This window comes from Amphiura filiformis, chromosome 13 (genome assembly GCF_039555335.1).
Source record: "Amphiura filiformis chromosome 13, Afil_fr2py, whole genome shotgun sequence".
Classification (NCBI taxonomy): domain Eukaryota; kingdom Metazoa; phylum Echinodermata; class Ophiuroidea; order Amphilepidida; family Amphiuridae; genus Amphiura; species Amphiura filiformis.
This window is the reverse complement of record NC_092640.1, coordinates 54,048,446-54,065,747: the sequence shown is the minus strand read 5'-3', so window position 1 is coordinate 54,065,747 and position 17,302 is coordinate 54,048,446. Positions and strand designations below refer to the sequence as shown.

The 17,302-nt window shown below is 37.0% G+C and overlaps 1 protein-coding gene and 1 long non-coding RNA gene across 2 annotated transcripts in view; both read left to right on the top strand.

Moving 5' to 3' along the window:
• Positions 1 to 5,722, top strand: part of LOC140167333 (uncharacterized) — a 525,284-nt gene extending 519,562 nt beyond the window's left edge. Inside the window, exon 2 of the long non-coding RNA XR_011861039.1 lies at positions 5,460 to 5,722. This is a non-coding gene — a long non-coding RNA (uncharacterized lncRNA). The remainder of the gene's footprint in view (positions 1 to 5,459) is intronic.
• Positions 5,723 to 12,303: 6,581 nt separating this feature from the next.
• Positions 12,304 to 12,963, top strand: LOC140167767 (toll-like receptor 2 type-2). The gene has a single exon (XM_072191058.1). It carries the CDS (start codon positions 12,304 to 12,306, stop codon positions 12,961 to 12,963), a length of 660 nt encoding a protein of 219 aa, XP_072047159.1.
• The last annotated feature ends 4,339 nt before the right edge of the window (positions 12,964 to 17,302 follow it).

The following is a 17,302-nucleotide window of genomic DNA, read 5'->3' as shown; positions in this document are numbered from 1 at the left end:
ATATTTTTTGACTCATTCTAAAAAGTGTTAGGGGGAACATATAAGTTGTGGGCCGTATAGCAAACACAGCAATTAAACGTGTTATAAACCAGTTTTGGTTGTATTCAAAAAGTTTCAATAATATTTAAATTTTGGGTTATATAAAGGTCGTGAAAACGTATGTAAAACGTCTTATATGAAAAAACACGAAAATACATTTTTTTAAATGTTGTCAAAAATGTTATTGTAAAATATTTTGAGGTAAACATTTTTTTGCAAAACATTTCATCAACTCTTTAAAAACATGTTAGAATTTTTTTTGCGTCAAGTTTTCAAAAATGATGGTTTGAATGTTATTAAAACATGTTATACCCTTGAAATAACCCGACATATAAACGTTTTCTGTAAAACGTTTTGTGTTTGCTGGGTAGGGCCGAGACTATGCCATAGTCGAATTTTATTAAAAATATGTTATTATTAGTCATGATGAACCCATTTCGTTGAACTCAAAATTATACTGATGTTTATTAAAATTAAAGTATTCAATAGTAAAATGGTCATAAAGAGTTAAAAATATCAGATGATTAGTGACAATAAAAGTAATTGAATGCAACATTATCTTGCATAATTATAATGGCTCACTTTAATACTGAACAATTCTGATTTTGGAATCTACCAGTTTATTGATAGCGAACCCCGAAAATTCGACTATGGACTTTGAATTGTAAGCAGAACATTACCCCCTGGACTTTGCTCTCTAAAAACACACTGTCAAGCATACTTGTTTATCAGTCCATTAACCACAAGTACGCGCTAGATGTTTGATGAGAGATTAACTTTCGCGTCAACACAAAAGCGCCGCAAATACCACAGACAGTTGTGTACGGTGTAGTTAATGGTAATGGCGCGGGCCCAGAAGATTTAAACCATAGCGAGATATGGGCGACCAATCACAAGGCAGATCCATTTAAAGATGCATTGCATCATGGTCAATTTTAGGTAGGCCAGAAATTGGCCTAACTCCACATAGAGTCCCGTGTTAAAAATCTTAACCGCAAGGCAAAGTCAGTAGTCTACTTGGGAAGCTAACAAAGAGAGGGAGTAGGGTGACTGAAAAGATCAGATGTGAAAATCTATGAATTGTGCACACATTAATTAAATCAAGAGTTTTAAGTTTAAATACAATATCCAGAGTATGCACAATGGGCAAGTGGACTACAGGGTAGTCTAGGTAGAGACCTACAAACAAAATAGAAAAACGAAGGGCACAAAAGAAAGCTAGCTTTAATTACTTGCTTACTAAGATACTTACTGACTAACCTTTTGGTATGAAATGGACATCTCGAAATGCCACAAAGGTATGACCACCGAATGGTGTCAAATGAAAGAGGAAAAAAATTATTAGAAACGGGTCAATATTCATATGGGTGCTTTTCATATCTGAAAATGCCAAGAAGATATGACCCCCCGAGAGTAGTGTCAAATGAAAGAGATAAAGGTAGAGAATCATAAGACCATATTTTGGGTCCCTTTCATATCTCGAAATGCCAAGAAGGTATGATCCCCAAGTGGTGTCAAATTTCTTTGTTTCGTTCCCGTTTCATTAAGTTACTTTAACCCGTTGGTCTAATTACTCGTACCTTAATTTTTCTTTATAGTACCGCTTCATCCCGTGACCCGTCCATGTATCTTTTTGTCCTTTATTATTTTTCCTTCTTTCCGTATTATCATGTCCACTGGTCTCTGGCTCGCATATCGTGTGGCTTTGCGCCGTTTACGCGCGCATTGGCGTAATGCGCATTACGCCGGCCAGCTGCAGTGACGCGTAGGCTGGTAACCGATTTTCATAACAAAAACCCCGTTTTTACCCATATTTTCACTGTTTTTGCAGCCAATTCTTGACCGTTTCCAACCAAATTTTCGCATTACCGTCTCGGTATAGTCTTTGATTTCCCGTATGAATTTGGTGACTTTTGGATCGAAACTGACGGAGCCTTTATACACATAGATAGATAGATAGATAGATAGATAGATAGATAGATAGATAGATAGATAGATAGATAGATAGATAGATAGATAGATACAACATTCCCCTATTTATAGTAAGATGCATTACACTGTTGTTGATTTTGTTCGATAATAAAATATTTGTACAAGTTCAAAGACTGCTTATTCCAAGCCCTAAAATGATCCGGTTCAGATTAATCACGAGCACAGCATTATTACATTTAGGGTCCACAGCTTATAAGTTCCCCCTAAATACTTTGTTAAATAAATCGAAAAATATTTCACTAAATGCAAACGTGTCAAAAGGTATGGATAGCCGTATTTGTTTTACACATATGGACCAAATTATAGCGTCACACGTCATTGCGTTCAGTCACAATGGTTCATTATGTAAAAAAGAGACCGTTTTAAACATTGTTAAAAGTTGCATCTGAGTCCATAGGAGTCAGCTCTCAAACAATACAGTATGCCAAGTCTAAGCATGTGTTTGTTAAAGAAACCCTGACTGCTATGGACTCAGGTGTAACTTCTAAAACGGTCTCTTTTCTTACACAATGAACCATTGTGACTGCACGCAATGACGTGTGACACTATAAATTGATCCACATGTGTAAAACAAAAAGGGCTATACATATCTTTTTACATTTTTACATTTCATAAAATATTTTTTGACTCATTCTAAAAAGTGTTAGGGGAACATATAAGTTAATGGGCCGTATATAACAAACACAGCAATTAAACGTGTTATAAACCAGTTTTGGTTGTATTCAAAAAGTTTCAATAATATTTAAATTTTGGGTTATATAAAGGTCGTGAAAACGTATGTAAAACGTCTTATATGAAAAAACACGAAAATACATTTTTTTAAATGTTGTCAAAAATGTTATTGTAAAATATTTTGAGGTAAACATTTTTTTGCAAAACATTTCATCAACTCTTTAAAAACATGTTAGAATTTTTTTGCGTCAAGTTTTCAAAAAATGATGGTTTGAATGTTATTAAAACATGTTATACCCTTGAAATAACCCGACATATAAACGTTTTCTGTAAAACGTTTTGTGTTTGCTGGGTAGGGCCGAGACTATGCCATAGTCGAATTTTATTAAAAATATGTTATTATTAGTCATGATGAACCCATTTCGTTGAACTCAAAATTATACTGATGTTTATTAAAATTAAAGTATTCAATAGTAAAATGGTCATAAAGAGTTAAAAATATCAGATGATTAGTGACAATAAAAGTAATTGAATGCAACATTATCTTGCATAATTATAATGGCTCACTTTAATACTGAACAATTCTGATTTTGGAATCTACCAGTTTATTGATAGCGAACCCCGAAAATTCGACTATGGACTTTGAATTGTAAGCAGAACATTACCCCCTGGACTTTGCTCTCTAAAAACACACTGTCAAGCATACTTGTTTATCAGTCCATTAACCACAAGTACGCGCTAGATGTTTGATGAGAGATTAACTTTCGCGTCAACACAAAAGCGCCGCAAATACCACAGACAGTTGTGTACGGTGTAGTTAATGGTAATGGCGCGGGCCCAGAAGATTTAAACCATAGCGAGATATGGGCGACCAATCACAAGGCAGATCCATTTAAAGATGCATTGCATCATGGCCAATTTTAGTTAGGCCAGAAATTGGCCTAACTCACATAGAGTCCCGTGTTAAAATCTTAACCGCAAGGCAAAGTCAGTAGTCTACTTGGGAAGCTAACAAAGAGAGGGAGTAGGGTGACTGAAAAGATCAGATGTGAAAATCTATGAATTGTGCACACATTAATTAAATCAAGAGTTTTAAGTTTAAATACAATATCCAGAGTATGCACAATGGGCAAGTGGACTACGGGGTAGTCTAGGTAGGGCCTACAAACAAAATAGAAAAACGAAGGGCACAAAAGAAAGCTAGCTTTAATTACTTGCTTACTAAGATACTTACTGACTAACCTTTTGGTATGAAATGGACATCTCGAAATGCCACAAAGGTATGACCACCGATAATGGTGTCAAATGAAAGAGGAAAAAATTATTAGAAACGGGTCAATATTCATATGGGTGCTTTTCATATCTGAAAATGCCAAGAAGATATGACCCCCCGAGTAGTGTCAAATGAAAGAGATAAAGGTAGAGAATCATAAGACCATATTTTGGGTCCCTTTCATATCTCGAAATGCCAAGAAGGTATGATCCCCAAGTGGTGTCAAATGAAAGAAAACAAAGTAAAAAATATAATAAAAAAGAATTTTCCGCACTGTGGGTAACACTCCTCATAAGACCTGGTTCAATATTCATATTTTGGGTCCTTTTCACATCTCGAAATGCCCAGCAAGAAGGTGTGACCCCCGAGTGGTGTCAAATGAAAGAGAAAAATAAAAAATATAATAATAAAAGCAATATCCCCACCGGTAATACGGATAGGTGTGCACCGTTCGGCAGCAACCTAGTTGATACGATCTGATTGTGATGATTCACCATTGCAGCGAAATTACAGCGCTTTGAGTCCTCTAAGATCTGGAGAAAGGCGCTTTATAAATCCAAAATTTATTATTTTATTACTCCTCACAAGACTCTTGTCAATATTCCTATTTTGGGTCTATACACTTGAAGCCCCATGGTTCAGCTATGGTGATGTAATCGCTCGAGTTACTTTACATATACGAGGGTCATTCAATAAGTTCTACCCTACGCTTATAACTTTGATTCTGTAAATAGTAGCTGCTTCAAACTCAGCATGATTATACATTGGAATGTCACTTACAAATGAGAGCAAATATAATTATTTTGGTACCTTTTTGGCATGTTTTGCAGACTTAATTATTTTCACCTTTCGCTTAATTTTCTCTCTCAATATTCTTTCTAATATATTAATCTTTGGTTGAATTTCGTTTACTTTCTGTTATTTTTTTCCTTTTTCTTTATTGCTTGTTCTTTTTATTACTTTCTTGCCCTTTTCTACCCTTACTTCTTGTGCTTTCATTCTTACTTTACTATTTCCTGCCTCTCTGCACGACAAGTGGTCGAGAAATTGGAATCAAAGGAGGATGGGAGACAACAGTGGCGGCGTCGGAAGCAACGGACTCAAGCTTTCATTCATCTATTCTGTCCGACTTTTTCGCAACGATGTTCGCTAATGATGTGCACATCAGCGTGACGTCAAGTGATGACATCAGAGGTGTTCGCGCAAAAGTTTATGGGATTTACCAAAAAGGTGAATTTAAATTAAACAACAAATGTACCTGTTGAGATTCAAATTTCAAAGTGGAGTACACAATTGTTATACAATGTACATGCAGAATGATCTTGGCACAATAGAGGTAGTCATTGTGACGTCAGCGCCGCCATCTTGTGGGTACGGAGTGCCTTGTTGCTAAGATCACCGCGTTGACGCTTGACTGAAGAGGTGCGTCACGCGCTGCGCCTCCGCGTAATCGGGGCGTAATGTCTAACGCATGACATGCCAGGCGGTGATGGAAGCGATATCGCCAATTTTGAGGTCGCCATTGGATTAACACATAATCATGAAATCTTCACAAACAATTCTAAATTTGTTATGTGTCAAAGCAAAATTATCTTACTCTAAAACCGTCGGGGTACGACAATGTACCACACTGCAAGTATGTTAATTTTCCATTTGTAATTGCTAACCGTGTATTTTGAATGGGGCTGTCAGCCCTGTATCTTCGCCAGCCTCGTACGTCACGTGTTGCGCTTCCTATGCCGCCTGTGACATGCAGAACGGCAGTACCCACAAGATGGCGGATTCCGAGGAAAAGGCTGACTGCCATTATTCATATTCCCTTTCCAAAAAAGGACACATTCTACCAACTGTGATTGTGGGGTGGTTTTTGGGGCTTTGATTCTGGAAAATCGTTTTGAATGTTAACAAACAAGCAGGGGCGTAAATAAGGGTTTTTTTATGTATTTCCTGTTGGACTGAAACTTTGCATTATCGAAACTACATCTGCTATTATCTTTATGTAATTTTATACTGTTCATTTGCTTGTAAACATTCTGGCAACCTTGTACACAACAGGAAACGTATCAATGCACCATTAAAGCTCAGCCATTACTGGTACTAATATATGTATGAAAGACTCAAACATTACACCATGGAGGTATATAAATAAATGGAGAATGATCTAGCCAAGCATCTTTTGTACTACGTTGGTTATGACCAATTATTGTTGAATAGGCAATTTCAGGGATATTGATTATGCTAAGCTGATTACATTGTTAAGTCTGTTTCACTGGTCATTTATTTCAATGGGGTGCTAAATGCAGTTACTTATAATGTTTATTGGAAAGTGCTCATGTTTCAGAAAATTTGATATCAAAATGTCATTTTCGCCAAAAAATTGCATTGAAATCAGTCTTTTTGAATAAAATAAACACCCTATCTGTAGGCCTATATCTGTGGTCATATTGTGACCCCTACATTTTGGTCATGATTCTTGACAAATTAAATTAGGCTATGACCCCTATTTTTCTTTCCAAAAGTTATGACCCCCCGTATAGGCCTATTTGGAACCCCCCTCCAAAGAAAATGATGGCCCCTAATAATATTAATAATCATTTAGGCCTAAATACTGATAATTATTTATTATAAAATGAGAAGTTTAATGATGATGAAAAGATTTTAGCTGAATTCGAAGTACTTCCGGTAAATCTTACTCGCTCTTAACTCAATTGGCCCAAATTGGCCCAACATAATTTTTCACAATCGGAAGGTAAAAACGTTTTGCTTTCATTTGCACTATATTTGAACTCCCTCAGACCCCCTTAAAAGCTTAATATATGAACATGAAAACTAAGTATATTTGTCAAGTTACGGCACAACTAGTGTAGAAAACAGTTTCATAACTTGAGAACAGAACATCCAAATTTCATCGGGTTTTCGCACAATCATACATTGAAACTATAAGCTATCAAAACTGGCGACTTTGAACAGCTAATTGACTAGCTGACGTCATTATACAGTCTCTTTTACAAGCCTTCCGGTACGGGTCAATGTAGGGTCAATTCCTATGAGGAAATTTTGGGAGTGACGATCAATGAACCATGGTAGAGTCTCATAACCATCGTGGAGATCAATAGCTTGGCTGAAGTGGCTAGTCATTCAAGTTTGGTGACTCATTGAATAGAGGTAATAGGATAATCTCCACTTAAGAGATTAGAATTCTGGCGATCATTCTCCATTTATTTATATACCTCCATGATTACACTATTTGGTCATCTTGTCCCTATAGCACAGCAATTTTGAATTCGCCATGGCTTCTGTACTAACACTACAATTCGGTCGATTCACAATACGATGCGCCTCCAGCGGTAGCTGGGGAAAGGCCGATATACGCAGTGCAGCATGGGAAAATGTCAACATCCAAAGCCCGCGTAATACGAATTCAACACGGGAACATGTCATTGTGCAGTGTGTAAATGTCAATAATTATAATTACGTTCACGCGTATATATGCCTACACCAAACAGAAGTTTACAATAATTGTAGTAGATCCATTTTCGATCTATTGATCACACGGAATCCTTTGTGAAGCTGTTTTTAGCATTATTATTATCACACTCGCGTAAAAACCCAATGGTGGCTAGGAAAGCGATGTCGACCCTGGAGGTCAAAGTTTGGACTAGCAAGAGCAACCGTTGGCGGCGCATTGTATTGTGAATCGCGAGAATTTCTGTGTACTTTGCTTATGTACTGGGTGCTGCAATCTTCACATCAATATCCAACAGAACAGAACTCATGTTATCCAAAGGGGAGCTTGGCTTGTAAAATGTGGAATTATACCAATATGGATTGTATGTTCAGAGGTCTGGAATGTATTCCGCCATTACACCACGCTACTTCAATACAATCACTTGACCTAAGTACCAATAAACCTGATCATGCATTTCATGAATTTCACAAGTTGCAACAGTTGGATCTTACTGACAACAATATCGCTCTCTTAAATTCTGGTGCATTCACTGGACTTGATGAACTATTAACTATGAAACTACGTTCCAACTCCATTTCATATATAGATGCTAATGTATTTAGCAGCCTTCACAAGTTACAGCATATTGATCTATCTTTCAACTTTATATCAGCATTGCATGGTGGGGAATTTACTGGACTTTATGATCTACTAAGCTTGGACTTGAGTACTGAAATCTTATTATCCTTCATCAGTGACAAAACCTTCAGCACACTTGGCAAACTCACGGAATCTCATCTCACTGCAGATACTTACTGGTTGGCAATATGTAACAAATCATAGTACTTCATCACTTGAAGGGTAACAAAACTTACAAATTCTATATATGCTATTTACTGATGGATCAGACACTATTACTGTCGCTTCTCTTGCCCAACTTTCATCTTTACATGAACTATTACATTGATGGTGCAATCTATAACTGTGATAAAATTGGTAAACTATTGACTGGATTACACAACCTACAACAACTTCAAATAACAGTTGGTGGATCCTGTCCTGAAATCAAGTTTTGTTCATCATATGAAGAAAATATCCATCACCTGAATGCCAATAATAAATGTAACCGAGTGATTCCTTTGACATATCTTGAATTTCACCAGGTGTCCAGCAGTACCAGTTTTCCTGCATTTGAGACACTCCATAATCTTACTAGTCTCTACCTTGAACTTCAGGTTGATATCCATTCAGCCATAAATGCTTTGAGCTCACTAAATTCACCCCTTCAAGACTTAACTATCAATACAGGCACGGCAATCAACTTCAATTCAACAACTTTTGCATCATGGGGAATTTGGAAAGCGTCATTGCAGTCATTTGAATTACAATCTTTTGAATATCATGAATGTGATGAGTTTCAAGGTGCACCTTTTGAATGGTTTAAGGAATTAAAAGTTTTATCTTTATTTTCATACAATATTGTTCCTTTGGAGGTCTGTTAGGGCACTCATTTAGCTACAAATTGACACCAAACACACTACAATAACTTTTGTTTAAGCAGAGATATAACAATTTGAATGAGTCTCGATTTGGAAAAGCGTAACAAAACCACCATTTTTGGGTGGCGAGTTCAAAACGCGTGGCCATACGCGAACGCGAGCGAGACTACGCATTACGCGGGAGCTCGTAAAATTCGTCATGTCTGGAACTTTTGTGCGTGCAATGCGTGTGCAAGCTTGCAAGTTGAATCTGAGAGCTGTTGAATTCAGTATTTTTCAGGTAGCGGCTTCTGTAGGCCCCTTATTCTCTAGGCCCTAGTGTTATTGCTGATATCAACAGAGAAATCATCGAAGTTTTTGTAAAGATGAGTGGCAATGATTAAGTGATATATTCTTCGTGAAATAATCGCGAATTATACGATCTTTAGCTTCTTTTCGTTGTTGAAAGGGATTCAATCATGTTTCACCGTTGTTCATCACCGTTTAACAACTCGCGTCTGCGTGGTTTACTTCGCTCGGGCAGCTTTAGCTGCCCTCGCGAAGTAAACCACGCAAACGGCGCGGACGCATCGGTGTTAATCGGTGATGAACAACGGTGCAACATGATTGAATCCCTAATTATATGGGAGCAGATGTGTAACATTTCATCACTTGAAAAAATTGACTTATCATCTAACAATCTTGACGGATTTGACAAAAATACACCTTGGCCATGCTCTCCACAAAATTTGAAAGAATTAAGTGTCGGGCACCAAAAAGAAAATACTAGATTCTGTGCAAATATATGTCGGGTTGCACCATACTTGGAATCATTTGATGCTAGTGCAACCACAATCAGCTTTTGCGAAAGTAATTCTACCTGTTTCTTTCTCAAGACTTTAGATTTTTCTGAGTGCGTCATTTACAACAAGATATACGCGGAAATAAATGCAGTTACCTGTTTTACAAACACTGTCCTTATTATATAAGCTTCGGCACTTTGATGGCGACATTGCTGTACTGATTATCTTCAAAGCACCTAGATTACAAAGTCTTGATTTGAGTAACAATGGGATAACCAACATTGATTATAAACTTCTTACTTATTTCAGTAGCTTAAAATATCTGAATTTAGATGACAACGAACTGACATCAATGATTAATTTGCAGCACTTAAGGGAGGTGCAATGAGCGTGAACCTGGTTTGGATGCAGAGGGAGTGTGCCTGTAACAGACACAGCCACCAGAAAAGGACCAGCTCAGATCGCGCGCCAAATAAGTTTGCAGTCCAGAAATTTCATTTTTTCTCAGCCTTGCAAGAAATAGGCAGAGGTGGGAATCGAACCCGGGACCTCCGTGTTGTAAAACCTACTGCGTTACCACTGAGCCAACTGACAATTAGCTATGAGAAGTTTGATAGTAATCCTTGATATTGCTGAATAGAATAAATCAATACTGATAGGTCTATTTATCTAATGTACGATGCTATTCAAATTGACCTATAAACTAGGAATATAATGTAAAATGACTATCAATCGATCAATCAATCAAGTTGTCAAGTTATCAACAATCAATAATAAACCGACGTAGGCCTATCATGGAATATTACTAACTAGGCCTACTAACTAATATACCAAATAAATAAAATAAATAAATAAGTCAGTAAATAAATAAATAGGCATAGGCCTAAATAAATAAATAAATACATAATGCAGAATGCAGTTAGTATTTTAGTTGCAAAATTCCAAACATTCTATTCACACATTCTATTATAATTTTCTGCTACACACGCAAAGGACCTGTGCCTTTAATATGTCCGCGCCTAATCAATAATGAGTCTTTCACCATGCTTACACACCATGTTAAACTATTGTATCCCTGGAGTATTATCTACTGCACAGTCCTAACACCTCAATGAAATGGATGCTATAACTTACCCAATCAAGCGAACATATCAAGGTCATATCAGGGCGTTATACAAAGAATGGTCAAAGGTCAACGTTTCCAAAGAAGTATAGTAATAGATGTAGACACAAGCTTTCGTGCGGGAAACATAAACACATAGTCGTCAGTCGTGTGGTTTTTATGAGATTTGATACGGCGCTGAAGTCTAATGGCTGTCCCAAAATCAGTACCAGACCCGGTTTCCAGACGGCAATGTGTGTGTTGTTACAAGGAAGGCAAACTCAAATTATCAATAAGTGAACCACATAGAGGAATACGACATCTATCGTGAGCCAATCTGCATTCTGTTGCCTGCAAAAGCCGACGATCAGGTAAAAATTCTAAAAGCAGCGTGACTAGATATTTTCGTTAATTTCATGATACGTGTAAAACGCATTGAAAACGCCAAATTGCAGTCATAAAATATATAATATTAGTAAATCACCCAATCGAATGTTAACGTAGGTATGTGGAAAATAACTGCAATAACAATAACAAACTATGTGCCCAAAGAGTTGTCTTTGGCATGTCGCTTTTTTGAAATATCACCAAAAATATCAAATTTTGGAAAAACGCCCCAAAATTTAAAACAAACACGAACCTTCCAAAAATAAATATATATTAGCACTCGGCGGCCCAGTCACTACCTGCCGCTGTCATTTGGGGTAACTCATTGCTTCCCCTCTCCAGATACCGGTACTTCAAGGTCGCTCATACCCCAGCCCTTAAGACAATTAAGTTCTTTGAGCCTTAGTTTCAACAGTATCGCAATAGTCCCAAAAGAAATTCTATCTCAATCAGTCGAGTTCATAGATTTTAATATTAATCCATATCTATAGAGTCCAACAGATGGACCTACATTGGGTTCAGGTGGACAACCAAACATATAGGATGAAATACCGCTATCTACTCCACGATTTACTATACACGATACTGGGTTGGCAGTAATAGATTCATCCGAGCGAAGTGACTTGTAAAATGTAAACAAACCTGAAACCTTGAAGGACGGAGGCAGGGTAAACCATCTAAATGACGCTTCTATACACACATTCTTTACTATTTACGGCTCTTTATTTACTTTGATACTATACCCATCTTCGTTCATTGGTTTGTGAATAAATCAGTCATTCTTTCTATAGTAAAATGTAGGTGAAAGACGATATGCCATCGCAGATTCAACTAGCCATGCGAGCGGCCATGATTGGTGTCAAAGGTCGCTGTTTACAACTTGTTTACTTCACAATCGCTCATGCTCAAATCAATTAGAAGTTACATTTGCGCTTGACCTAGATAGTGTGATTAAAAGATGCTGCGTTAAAGGCACACTAACGTACTTTACAGTAATCAATATTTAGAGATCATTAAAGTTACAAATTATGGGAAAACATAACCAGACATTACAATATCAATGTCATTGCAAGGTGGAGGCATTTAGGAACTGAATACTCACAGATACCATGGCCCATCTTCATATGGGACCATATACATGCTTTTACCCAGATTCAGAAAAAGATTACAGTATTACACAGGTAAATTTAGATTGTGCATTACACCTATGGAAATATATTTTAATTGCCATTGCTTGTACTATAGTACTAATTTCAGGAATTTTGATTGTACGTTATTGGTGGCACATCAAGTACAAATTTTTCCTGCTGTTCAACAGAAGAAGAAACCAACAACACCATCTTATTGAAAATGCTGAACGTATCGATGATGATGAGAATGGACCCCCTCGATATGATGCCTATGTCCCCTACCATGAAGAAAGTGCTGATGATTGGGTACATGGAGAGCTTCTACCCAATATTGAACAAGGAGAGGAACCTTTCAGACTTTTCCTAAGGTGTCGAGACATGCGTATTGGGAGAACAAAGCTAGATGAAATATTTCTTCACATGCAAAGAAGCCGCAAGGTTCTTCTTATACTCTCACCACATTTTTTTGAAGACAACTGGTGTATTAAAGAACTAGAGATGGCACATTATAGAGTCCTGGAAGAGAATCGATATGTGATGATTTTTATCATCCTGGAAGAGATTCCAAATAATAAAAAGACTCTGTTGTTTAGACAACTACTCTGTAAAGTGCAGTGCCTAAAGTGGCCAGGTGATTGATATGGACAGTACTTGTTTTGGAGACGTCTTCGTGAGGAACTTAAGAGGCCTGTGCCGATAGATCGACGGTTTGCTAATTAAATTATTTCATTATCTCTTTAAGAGTATTAGTTGTGTGCAAATCGCTTTTTTACTGTAATTTTGTACTGTACGAAAGAGACTAAGTTGAACAGTTGCACCCCTATTAGTTTGTGTACAACTCATGACAATCTTATTCAATATTGTTATGGCGCTATTTTTCTTCAATTGATTAATTACTCAAATATCACTAAGCAATAGAGGCTCTGCATGAAATTATCGATTGGCTCCAAACAAAGGATTTGAACCGGTGTCCTTCACCGTAGTTATGGCGGAGTGCAGTCCATTCAGTCAAATGTTGCCATCAACCTATTTGATCGTAGTGCAGGGTTATGTGTGTGAGACGAACTGTCACGGTAGATTGCAATCATGCTTTTGTTGAATGCATTTGAGTAGTTCGCCATATTTACGGGATGATACGTCATATGCAAGGCCTCTCAGGGATCGATACAAAGGGATAGGCATCCTAGTATTACATAACAAACCGGAAGATGTAGTCTAAGTCTAGACAATAGGCGGATTAGCGGCCATTTTGTCTTCTACATGATTTTATTCACGTGTCCTTATACTTTAGTACACAAATATATAAGTTAACAGGTTTACAATTTTAAAATTATATTTTGTGTATACAATATATTCTGTAGTAAATCGATCAAATGACGGTGATTGTTCAGGTATTATATGCTTGATAGAATTAAATTGTCTGACCAGTTAGTATTCTCCTCCGCCGTCAGTGTGATTCCAGTCACTCCACGTACCGTGTTGCGAAGGTGGAGGAGACTAAAGCTGTATTGACGAACACGCATGCGTTAAAAATGATGTAGCCTTAGTCGAACACTAGCGTGATGTAGTTCCCGGCATTGTTCCTATGCACTTTCACCCTCCTGGGCCTCTGTTGTTTGCCACGAGAGCACGCTTGACTAGATCAGGGGAAATTGAATTATGACTAGATTTCTTCGTAGTCAGCGCCTAGACTCTGATGGAGTAAAATATCGTAAAGTGAGCTGTAAATAGTATTTGTAAACTGGCCTCAAAAAGAAACTTATAATTTTTCACAAGGTCATATCTTAAAATCCTCGTCATAAAATTGAACAAAAATTGCACACAGGATTACTTCAATACTCTAATCTAAACACTGGTCAGTAACCAAACAGTTGTCCAACTGACATAACAGCAAAATGCACTGACATGGAACACATTCCTGGACCAAATTCACAGCCCAACATATTTCTATGGCTGGGTTCCAATTATTCGCCTGTGAATGTGGTCCCGGAAGCTGTTCCGTGTTTATATCAACTGTTCTTCCTGTTGTTTCTTCATGTGTGTTTTGTGAGTAATTCCCCGGGATAATTTCGAGATCCGTTAGCTAGCTGGTGTGTTTCAATTCGCCGTTATACCTTGCCGACGGAACTCGTAGGTTGCTTCATAATAAACACCGTGAGGAAGGCATGTGCACTCAAGTGGCCAAGTTTTGGTTTAGGTATAAGATGGTGTCGGTCGGAGCATTACAATTAACCTTAATGTACGATCTTTTTTCAGAATTTACCTTTATTTTTTTCAAACCCGATTTTTTGGCATATTATTTGTAATACTTACACATGTTCTAACTTAAATCTATGAGCAAACTGTCAAATTCGCCCTATTTGTAGTAAAACGGGATGATTTTCTGTTGGTCCGACATAAAATCATAATTTTTTAGATGTCGGCCACGATCGCAAACTATAGACTAGTTTGGTTACGCTCCCTCCACATGTGGAGGGAGCGTAACCAAACTGGCCGCGTAGGAGACTAACTCTGAGGCCGCACTCGCTGTCCTAATCCAAATGTTTCGAGTGATAGAGGTGAAGTTTATGATGTTATTTCTTTGCAAATTCCCAATGTTTTTCGCGTCCAAATGTATTGGGAACTTTCATAATGATTGCATATTATCATTTTGGAAGAAAAAAGAACAATCTAAAATTTAAAAAGATCGTACATTAAGGCTTTAAGGGGGTACTACACCCATTGCATTTTTTTTTGCATTTTGTGAAGAAATGGGAAAAAGAAATTGGACAAAGTGGTATGCAAAATGAAGGGGCAAATCTTCTCGTTCAATTGGTGGCATCAGTATCAATGAAGCGTACATGCTTCTAATGGTATAAGCCAAAAAGTGGTACATCACTGATGTTTTAAATTCACTTCATTTTGGAAAGCTTACTATCAACGGATTTCGTTAAAATTTTGGATATGTGTTGCTAACACGTTAGGAAAATAGTGTTGATATGTAAAATGGGAATAAGTGGTCCCTGATTTCTTTTATGACTTCATGAACTTGGTGCTCCACAACTATCAAAAAACGAACCGGTTAAAATGCTTCTATTTTCAATGTTGAGCTATATTTTGTATTTTGACCTTGCGACACTATTTCACTGAAACTTAATTAAGCCATAGGTAACAGGTTACCACAACCACACTACAGCAATGTTGAAAAAGATTGTATTTTTTGTCACCTATACCACCATATTAGGTAGCTTTCCGTAAGCTTCATTTTTGTGATTTTGGTAACTATTTTATATTTATTTGCCCAATCCATCTCAACTAGGCAATCTAAATTGTACTCACCATTTACATCCCAAGGTATTTTAGTATATCCACCTCACACATTTCCATTATATATCCAGTAACAGACAAAATATCAAAATTGATGCCTCATTATGACATGTATGATATCACAGACTATCACATGTATTCAAAATTGATGCCTGAATTTGACCTGAACCAATTGACCTATAACCTGACCTTTGATGACCTTATAGCTTTTTTTAATCTCTTTTCCTAACAACACATTATAGAAGATACATACATGGGTAGTATTGAATTGTCTATGTGGAAGAGATTAGGCCTATTTAATTTATTCAGTGTTATAATCAGTGAGTACATTTCTATAGATTGTATAACAAAGGATTTAATGTATTCTATTCATGTATTCTACTTGGACATGTTGCATAGAATAAATTATGGTTTGTTATGAAACACACATCTCAGTTACTAGGATCAGGATGTGACACTTAGTAATATGCATGTGTCCAATTCTTATGTTAATAGCATATTGTTATTAAAATGATGCTCTGACCTGGCTAGGGGGGCGTTCATAATATCCACAGACAGAGCTTGACTCGAATTCTATATTGAGTTAATTGCTTGACTCGAATTCTATATTGAGTTAATTGCGCAATTAAATAGCTGTCAAATGATCAGCTCTTATAGCGGGCGTGCTTTCAAGCTTGCGACTCGCATTGAACAGACAAAGTTCAAAAAAACTAAACGGCGGCTTTATTTGTTAACCGTCCGTAATTAACATGATCAAGGGGTCGAATATGAATTATTCATAACCGATCGATAACTGGCCTCATTTTCTAGCTAGCAAACCAGCGGGATTTGTTACTCGGTTTACGTGCTAAATAAAACAACCGTGAATTTAGTGTCACCCCCTTGGTTTATGGTAAATCGTTGCCGCCGATTTGCACGCAGTATTTCACATGGGGGGGGCATTACTTTTTGGAATAGCCCAATAACTCCACGGCGCGTGGGATTAGGCCTACAAAAATTGGCGTAACATGCGTAACATTAAAAAAATAGGGAGTTAGGTAGGGACAAGGACATTCTCTGTCATTAAGGGTACACGACGTATTGTTGGTCGAAGCAGCCAAAAAATAAATTTTCAATATTTAAATCAATACATTATTGAAAAATAACACTTTAATGTTTTGCAAAAGTTAATTCTACAAATCATATACTTTGAGAACGTGCTTGATTTATTGTTGTTAATGAGTTATGTACGTTTACAAAAGTGTTGTTGTTTCAGCCCTCTTTACAACATAACTCAGGAACCACATGACCTACAAAAGTATATTTGTGATATTTGAATTCTTCCACACGCTCGCTATGAAATGATCAATGCAAATTTTCCCAAAGCTCACTACCATTCACAAGATACTGTGAACTACCAAATCGCAACAGTTTAAATTAGTTGCTAACCTTAAGGTAATACGATGTATTGTTGGTCGAAGTAGCAACAAAAACATGTAGTTCACAGCATCTTGCGAATGGTAGTGAGCTTTAGTAAAAATTAAAATTGCATTGCTCAATTCATATAGCAAGCGTGTAGAAGAAATCAAATATCACAGATATACTTTTGTAGGTCCTGTGGTTCTTGAGTTATGTTGTATCTTGACGAAAGAATTGCACTCATTTCATAACGTGCGCATGTAGAACACACCCC

Coding starts and splice junctions, on each gene's coding strand:
- LOC140167767 (XM_072191058.1), top strand. CDS start 12,304: ATGGCCCATCTTCATATGGGACCATATACATGCTTTTACCCAGATTCA.